Here is a 9,065-nt window from a genome sequence, read left to right as displayed (position 1 = left end):
TACGAAAACGATGGCGAAAACTTTACAAATTTCTTCTATATAACCGCATAAAAGAGGTCCATATTTGAGTGAATGGGGGAATTTTTACATCCTAAATATAACATATATTTATTTTAAGATATAATCACGGCATTATGTTCGGTAAAATGTATCGATTATGACTGAATAAAATATAATCACTCTGTAATATCAATATTATAACTATCGAATGAAGAACTGTCATTTCTTTTCCATTTTTTTTAAGACTTTCTCAAATATTTTTCTCGAATAATTACTATTTATCTTCACCAATTCAGTCAGATTTAAAGAGCCTCGTGCACTTTTATCGTGTATGAAAGTTTAATGCCACGACCGTTTTCCGTGAGAGGACAGGAATTTAGTGAATAAAATTGCATTCCCGACATAAAATTCGCAGGGGAAAGTTGTAAAATTAAAGAAAGTAAAATTGAATGAATTTTCCACCCTTTTCATCATATTATTTAAAAAGTTTATAAATTTTAGATTTTAACTGTGCTAGTTAACAGAATATATCGCTTTAAACACAAATCTAGACAGTTATCGGCACATATCAATGTTTTTTGCACTATTTTTATTTTAAATTGTGTTTGGTGAAACCTAATTAATGTAATTTTTTACGCCATAAACCTTTTTTATTCTAATAAAATAAAATAAAGACATTATAACCCGAATAAGTACGAAATATAGAAGAAAACACGTCTTTACATATTTTTGTTATTATATTCACAATATGTCCTACAATGTATACAAAATATGGATTTTTTATAACAATTATATCACTACACTACACAATAGATAATTTTAAAAACACTGTAAATTATGCGTTTCATGAACTTTTTATGCATTCTGGGCACTCTTTCTGCAATTTTTTTTCACGTAAAATGATCAGGAAGCTGTCCTAATGCTTGTATTTTCGATATACAGCAATTAAAGAAAGAAAATGTTAGCTCTCACAAAGTATTAATTCACTATTTTTCCATCAATTACACTTACTTTGTCGAATTTAATCCCTTCTATCTACGTACTCAACTATACTGGACACGCTGCCACACTTCAAGGTTTTAATTTATATTAAATATTACTTTTTTCACAATTTTTCACTCGAAGATGAACCTCTGCTAAGTAAACAAAGCAAAATTTGACAATCTGGCAGTTTTATACAAAAAGAACACAAGTTGTATACAACCTGCTTCCTTTACGGAACAAATATAACTAAAAAATATCAAAACTTGATGTTCATACAATTTCACGACATTATGTCAACATAACAGCGAAAATATGTAAGACAAATATACTTTCGGTATTTTCGACATTGATTTACACATTTTCATTGAAAAATGGATTATATTGTGACCTTTTTATGGACCTAAAAACATTTAGTGGTAATTTTAAGGGGAAATTTCAATATATTAACTGGAATTTATCAAATAAAATGTATTATTCTTATTAATAGAAAATAAGTGATATTTTCTATACATTTTTTAGTTAAGTTGTTTTTTCGGTATTTAGTCTTTGGTATTGAGGTTAAATCAAATATAACCTCAAATTTCGAATTCTTTCTTAATAATAATAATAATAATGCTGGCACAACGTTCCATGGAGGAACTATATAGGGCCTTCCCGCAAAGGGTTTTCTAGAGACGCATTATTATTATTTTTTGTACGGGATGAGGTTGTCAGTCCCAGCAAGCTGAACTTCGTACCAATTTGACAAGTACCAAATTTTAAATTTGACCGTTAATACACTGAGAAAAAAATGGGATATGAAGAGGGAATTACTTAGTTTTCAACAGAAATAAAGGTAATTTTCGATGAAAACGCATCTCCAGAGCTTATTGAATCCTCTATTGACTCACAGGAACTTAATAGGACTTGTGCTGTAATAAAATTATAGCATTTTATCGATTTTTTGTGGTTTAGTTCAGATTAGCCAGCTGTCAAATTGGTACGAACTTCAGCTTTTTTCAATGAAATTTGGTATCAGCAAAAAGCTAAAGTTTGTACCAAATTTTTGAGAGCTTCTATTTTAATTAATTCACAATTATTCACTGCGGGATATCACTGGGATGGCCAGGAAGACGCTAAACTACCCCCCGAGATACCTGGGAAGAGGAATCTTGGCCACATTCACTTGAAAATCCATAAATATATTTGGTACCAAAAAAGCTGAAGTTCGTACCAATTTGACAGCTGGCTAATTTGTACTGACTACTGAGCCACAAATTTAATAAAATACGATATTTTCACTATAGCACAAGTTTTATTAAGTTTCTGGGAGTCAGTATAGGATTCACTGAGGCTCTGAGGATGGAATTTGTGTGTAATTTCCACTAAAACGCTGAAAAACCACTTGTTTTCATTTCAATTTGCACTACTTATTTTCTTCCGAAATTTGGTACTGTTAAATTGGTACGTAGAGTTCAGGCTGCTGTCAGTCCCATGCCCCGTGGAATCAAGTGCAGTGAAGCTCACTGGATGCAATTCGAACACCTTTAACGCCAGAAAAATTCCTGGTTGATGACATAAAGAGGATTCGGGATTTGGAGTAAAAATCGAGATTTTTGAGGTTAGATCAAATATAACCTCAAATTTCGATTTTTTTTCTTAACCAAACAATAAAATTCTGACCAGAATCCATGGTCCATCCTACAAAACAGCGGATATTTGCCAAACTTGGTGTTAAAATTCCAGAACACACCCATTTCTGATTGACATGGTGAATTGCATGAGAAGCAACAAAAGCCCATTTCACCGGCTCGATCACCTTAATGCCACTATAACAACATCAACAAATTGCAGAAGAAATTGCCAAAGTAAATAAATGTGAAGACGTGATGTGAGCAAACACCCGAAGGTTAATTGTTTCTTGATTTCCTCGACTTCGCCCCCAACTCACTGCTTCACCGTGACCCGGTGACCTCTGTCTTGTTCTGAATGAAACCCTCAAGTTTTTTTTTTTTTTTTAAAGAATCTCTCCTTCATTTGTCCATTATCATTATTTACACAAATGGATGTCTATAAAACATTATCAACAACGATTCACATCTTGTGGGCGACTTCTCTCCAGCCAGGGAGGGAAATCTTGTGGCGGCTGAAGAGGAGACTCACTTGAAGTCGAAGGCGGGCGTCTCGTGACACACATAGGGGCCCATCGGGGCGATAATCACCTGAATCGTGAGGGTGTCCCGGTCATCTCCGGTGAGATGTGGACTCAACTTGATCGAGCACAATTCCAGCTCCTCATATGGCAGTAAATTGTCAATGTTGAGCACACGGTTCGTCCACGAGAAGTAATGGATCCTCTCGTGGACTGTGCGAATGTGTGTGATTTGGTTCTGGACACCAGTGATGAGCACTCCAATCTGTTTTTGTTTTTTTTTTTTTTGTTTTTTGTCAAATTGAGTTCATATTATTCCCATGAAATCTTAAAACTGTCTTTTCAACAGCTTTAAATCACAAAAACCAAAACCCATTCATGCCACAGGGAGAAGAGTTCTTAATGCAAAAGCAATAAAATCTTGTGCACGTGCATAGAGAAATAAAGCAGTGAGGAGAATAGTGGGAAGACTTTATGGAAGTCTCACATAAAGCAAAAAAGATTAGTTATACATTCAAATTTTGAATTAAAATTTAGATCACAGTGAAACCCTAATTAATTATTAAAATGTATTATTTTAGTACATTCACACTCATTCTAAATATAAAAAGAATAAGCAGTTGTGGTCAGTAAATGTTTTTAAGAAAAAAAAAAGATTTTATAATTCCTCAGCAACACCAAGAAAAATTCGTAAAATAAAAATTCTAAAGCAATCTAAATTGAATTTGTTGTGCTGCCTAAAAGAAGAAGAAGAGTGCGAAAGTGTGACATATGTCATAACTGTCATAAGTTTGAGAAAGAAAAAGAGATGAAAATTTTGGTTTCATGAAATTTTCTTGAGCGAAAATCCGTGACAGAAGCATAAATAAACAAATCCAGATTGATTAGTAAATTATTCAAAACGGTCAGTAATGGCTCCGCCGCTCTCTTAGATCATAAAAATTTCATTAAAGCTAAATTCATGTTCCTTTTAATGAAGTTTTTCATACGTACTCTTCTTCTTCCTTTATACATCAGAAGAAATTCAATTTAGTTTAAAGGGATATTTTTTTTTTGATTACATGATATTTTCCTGATCTAAAAGACGTGTTGGAGGCATACGGAACACAATTTTGCTCTGTAAAAATTTATTATAAAATCCTGATTGATAATTTCTTCAATTTAAAAAATAAATAAAGCTAGTGATATGCCTAGATCAGTTCATTGTAGGTGAGATTCTTAACGTGAGCTAACTCGGAATGCATGCAAATTCGATTTAGAGCTTAAGGTGGGGGACGCCATTCGATTATCTTGAATGAAATTCGTGAAATTATATAAATTTTGTATTTAAAACGTTTAAACCAAAATATTAATGATTTGTATGGACTGACAGAAAAGTGATAGGGGAAAGTACTGTCCATTCGAACGTTCATGCCTTCGAATAATGTGAATTTTCTTTTAGTTTTCCTAAGAGACTGACACATTTGATGAGACTTACAACTTTTATGAACTTCAACTATATATCAAAGAATTATTGTATTTTGTTAGACTTTCCAATTAAAACTCTATTTTAAGTGTTTTGCTCGATTAGAAGCAGTCAAATTGACATCTGAGTGATTTCAAAGCGTTATTATGGGAAAAATCAATTTTTTCACACTTAAACGGCAAAATATGAGTGATAGCGTAGTCTGAGCGGAAAATGATGTATGAACGAAATATAGACATAAATGTCCTCTACAATTATACCGAAGTAATTAACAAGATCGGTTAAGCACGTGTAGAGATAATTGAGGTTATATGATATTGAAATTGGGTTCTCGACTGTGGCGCCCCTATTATTGGTCCTATGGAGTTCAAGTGTTCTAGAAAGTTGTAGCATTTTGTGAGATCTTTCATTTGCACCCTCAGTCATCGAAATCGGTCAAATAGAACCGGAGATATGATGTTTTGAATTTCGTGAATTTTGACCCCTTATATCTCCGGTTCTATTATAACCACAGCGATTCCACACCACTTTTTGGAAACCTCATAGCTTAGACTATAACACTCTAAAATTTGATTAACTTACGCGATGCCATTTTTGAGAAAAATAAGTTTGAATTTCGATGAATTTTGATGCTATCGCAGCACTACCTGTGGTGACTTTTTGAACTTCCATCCGAAAGTGCTCATCGAGACGAAACCAAAAACTCAAAATTTAGCTCAAAATGTTAGTTAGAGTCGGAGATAGAGGCCGGTCAATTTTCGAACTTTGACCCCTTCCTTATAGTCGGGTCAACATAGATGAAGTTAGCCGAAATCCACCCGAAAAAAGGTTCGTACCTTGGCTAACCCGAAAGGCTATAAGCCGACAAATGGTTTGTGTCTTGGCTAGTCAAAAAAAAAAAACAAAGGCGCATGACCCAAAAATGGTTTGTGTCTTGGCTAACAAATGGGCCTTTCCATTATTTTTTCATGCAAAAGAAACCCAATCACAAAGAAACTAAATTTTCTAAACTAAATTTAACCCAATCACAAAGAAAGATAGGGAGAGAGAGAGAGAGAGAGAGAAAGGGAGAGTGAGAGAGTGCTATATATATATATATACAGTAGTCTCCTAAATTCGAAAGCTCGGGGGGTATTTTTGACATTTCTCACCTCCCAAATTCGAACGATTTTTTTCAAAACTAACGAAATTTGTGTGAGATTAAATTGTACTTTGAATCAAATTCTCGTAATTTCTCGCAAGTTTTAGTGGTAACATAGGGTGGAGTCTACACTTATGGATGTTATACACTTATGGACAGCGTGCAAGAATCTTAAGTTCTTACGTAAAACAGATTTCGAAAAGTTATAAAATTATTAGTTTAATATCTATTTAACATTTTTTTTTACTTTTCGAAATCTGTTTAATGTAATAACTTAAGATTTTTGTGTTGTCCATAAGTGTGTACAACATCCATAAGTGTAGACTCCACCCTACTTCCTTTTCATTTTCTACGATAATAATGTGTGTAAACATTCAGGAAGAAGCACATAAATGTGATTTTCATTCACCAAGAATACGATCTTTCTAACATAACCTCAAAATTGACATTTTGAATACAAACGGCGTTCGAATTTGAGAGATTCAGATTCGAGAGACTCTACTGTATGGGGAAAGCTTGTCCGACGCCGCTTCTCCCGCTTTTTTTCCCGCCTGACGCTAATAGCAAATTTTCTTCAAATTGAAATCTTTAAAGTGAAATATCTCGAGAACTGTTCGACGAATGTCTTACAATTCTTTTTTTTTTAATTGGTCTAAATTTTCTGGACTACAACATAAACATAAAATTTTCAAAATCGCATTTGGATTTCGAGATAAACTACAAAACGTGATTTTTAACCGGTTTTGAACCGGTTTTTCAAAAAATTAATAGCACAGAAATCGTCGTACGCGCGAGCAGATATATTTAAAAAAAAAATGTATGAAGATATCTCCTTCCAAACCAGAGATGTTGCGTACTACGGACGACCGGACGGCCGGCCGGACCCGAAATTGCCGGCTTATGATTTTCGGTATCAGGGATGTTCAAAACATATACCCTGTGAATTTAAGCTCGATCGGAGCACTTTGAGAAAATCCGAGGGTTACAATAGGTGTGATTAGAAGGAATCACACCTAAAACTTTCACCTTTGCACTAGACCATTATTGCATATTTATTTTCCTTTATGTGAAGCAATATAATTACACCATTTAATCTTCAACAAACTTCACCAAAATTTAAATAATTTATATTGTTATTTTAAAGTTTTCCTCTTTCTTTAGAAAATGCTTAAAATTCCTAAGATATTATAATGATTCCAATTTTAAATACGCGCCATAAATTACTTGCCTATTGCGTTTTGCCTACTTTTCGGCGAATAGACGGACTGAAAAATGCATTTTTGTTTACTTTTCGCCACATCAAGTGTGTCTCTACCGTATTCGCCGTCCAGTCAATTTTGTCTGGATATTTCGTGAATTGCCCCTCAGGATCATAAATTAATCATGTATTTACCTCTCATTTATTTCGAGACATACTTTGGCCACTTTGGCAAAGTTTGAGCCCGATAAAATTTGAAGTTCCTTTCCAGGGAATTTTTTTTAATACATAAGGCACTTCGATAGCATAAGTGCGATAATTTTATTTCATTTACTGACCATCTTGAATTAATTTTTTAATTGCAAAAAAGCCACAAAAACCCAATAAAAAGCACTAAAAAAAAAACAAATTTCATGCAACAAAAAAAAAACAGGAAGAAAGGGGAAAAGGTTTGGAAGGTACTTGCCTTGAAGCGCTGCTCCCCCTCGAGATGTTCATCCTTGCAGGTGACTCTGAGTCGAACGGTCTTGAGGATGGCCTCGGGAATATCCACGCCCTGGACACTGATATTGTACACATTGATCAACTTGGCTCGATTGAATCGAATCCCGCGCGGGAAGAAGTCCAGTTCCCACGTCACTGTCTGATCCTCCTGATACTCGGACAGATTGCTCTTGGAGAAGAACAGTGCAGCAATGTTCTGGAAGTCCTCGATCTTCTCGAACTTCATTATGCTCATGCTAAGGCCCCAGACGTCCGTAGTGTACAGTCGCGGTGTGAATTGCAACTGTCCACATTCGGACTGTCGGATTTCAGCCACTCGCTCCTCCTGCCCCGAATGATAGGACATCCCAATGGCAATGAGGTCAACGAAGAAGGCCTTATTGAGGCTGACGATGGGCCTGAGCAGGAGATTGGCCAGCTCATGGGGCGTCATCATGGCGAAACGAATGTGAATGACTGTGGATTCGAGAAGTTGCTGGATTTGATGATTGAGCTCCTCCGGCGAACCATTGGCTTCCGTTTCAATTTGTTGCTTCCGGAACATAATCCATTTCTCGAGATATGTAAACAGCTCAAATTCACTCCGCAGCACCAGGTCATTCTGCTGCAGCAGGACAATCAGGATGTTGACATCGAGATCGACAAAATCTTTGGAGTCTGCAACAATTTCCAGATTCCACTTCATGAAGCGCTGACAGGCATCTGTGACTTCCTGATGGTAGGGACTGAAGGAGATGGTGTACTGCAGCCATGAGACTAGATAACCCTGTGTTGCTGCCTTGGCAATGTGCTTCAGCATGTAATCCACACAGAGTTGGACAAGATCCTTGATGTTGTATTTGTCAGCGAGTGCCAGCATTGGCATCACCGTCTGCAGGGATATTCGGATCTGTCCGACATAGAGGTACTTGAGAAATTGGGGAAAAACCATGGAACAGCAGGGATCCTCCTTCAGTTCAATCACACTCTCCCTGGATTCATTCCATTCTGCATTCATCAACATAACCTGCAAATACAGAACAATTTCAAAAATCTGACAATCAGGGCACCCAGGGAGACTCTTCAGCTACCTGAAACACCTCACTGCTGGCACAGAGGATGACTCTGTGGGCAGGATATCGGTTATTCCCGACCACCAGGCAGATATCCGACATCAGCTGCTCAGCATAGAGATTGGCGATTTTGTGGAGGACACTCAGTGAATTGTTCATCTCCACCACACTGGAATCCTGACTGGATGTATCTAAGACACTGTCATCCATCTCATTGTCCTCTGCTCATTTTATGTCCCCAAAAAACGCCCAAGAACTGAGAATTTTGTTTTTCCAAAACAACCCCTTCGCCACAATTTTGACACTTCACGACCAGTCGACGCCAGCGCCAATGGCGGGCAATCTCTGTACTAATACATGGGGACTGCGTCAGACAAATCCTTTTTCTTCCACTGGAAATATATTTCGAATTTACGTTCATAAAAAAAACGAAAAAATGAAAAATTTAGGTTATACTGGACCTAAGGGCCTTGACAGACTTGAGGATTAGCCGAGAGACGGCTTAGCGTAATTGTATTAGAAATAATGGTTAAAGTGCATTTCCATCATTTTCCACTAAGCCGTTTCTCGGCTTAAGTCGTAAGTGTGTC

The 9,065-nt window shown here is 36.1% G+C and overlaps 1 protein-coding gene across 1 annotated transcript; it reads right to left on the bottom strand.

Moving 5' to 3' along the window:
- Positions 1–2,958: 2,958 nt before the first annotated feature.
- Positions 2,959–8,810, bottom strand: LOC129807760 (BTB/POZ domain-containing protein 17). The gene is made up of 3 exons (XM_055857239.1): positions 8,494–8,810; positions 7,386–8,429; positions 2,959–3,380 (listed from the first exon to the last, which is right to left on the bottom strand). The coding sequence occupies exons 1-3, from the start codon at positions 8,683–8,685 to the stop codon at positions 3,123–3,125; spliced, it is 1,494 nt and encodes a 497-aa protein (XP_055713214.1). The 5' UTR covers positions 8,686–8,810; the 3' UTR covers positions 2,959–3,122.
- Between the last annotated feature and the right edge of the window lie 255 nt (positions 8,811–9,065).

The sequence above is a fragment of the Phlebotomus papatasi genome, chromosome 3 (assembly GCF_024763615.1).
Source record: "Phlebotomus papatasi isolate M1 chromosome 3, Ppap_2.1, whole genome shotgun sequence".
Taxonomy (NCBI): Eukaryota; Metazoa; Arthropoda; class Insecta; order Diptera; family Psychodidae; genus Phlebotomus; species Phlebotomus papatasi.
Note: the sequence above shows the minus strand (reverse complement) of the source record. Positions and strands in the feature narration are given on the sequence as shown.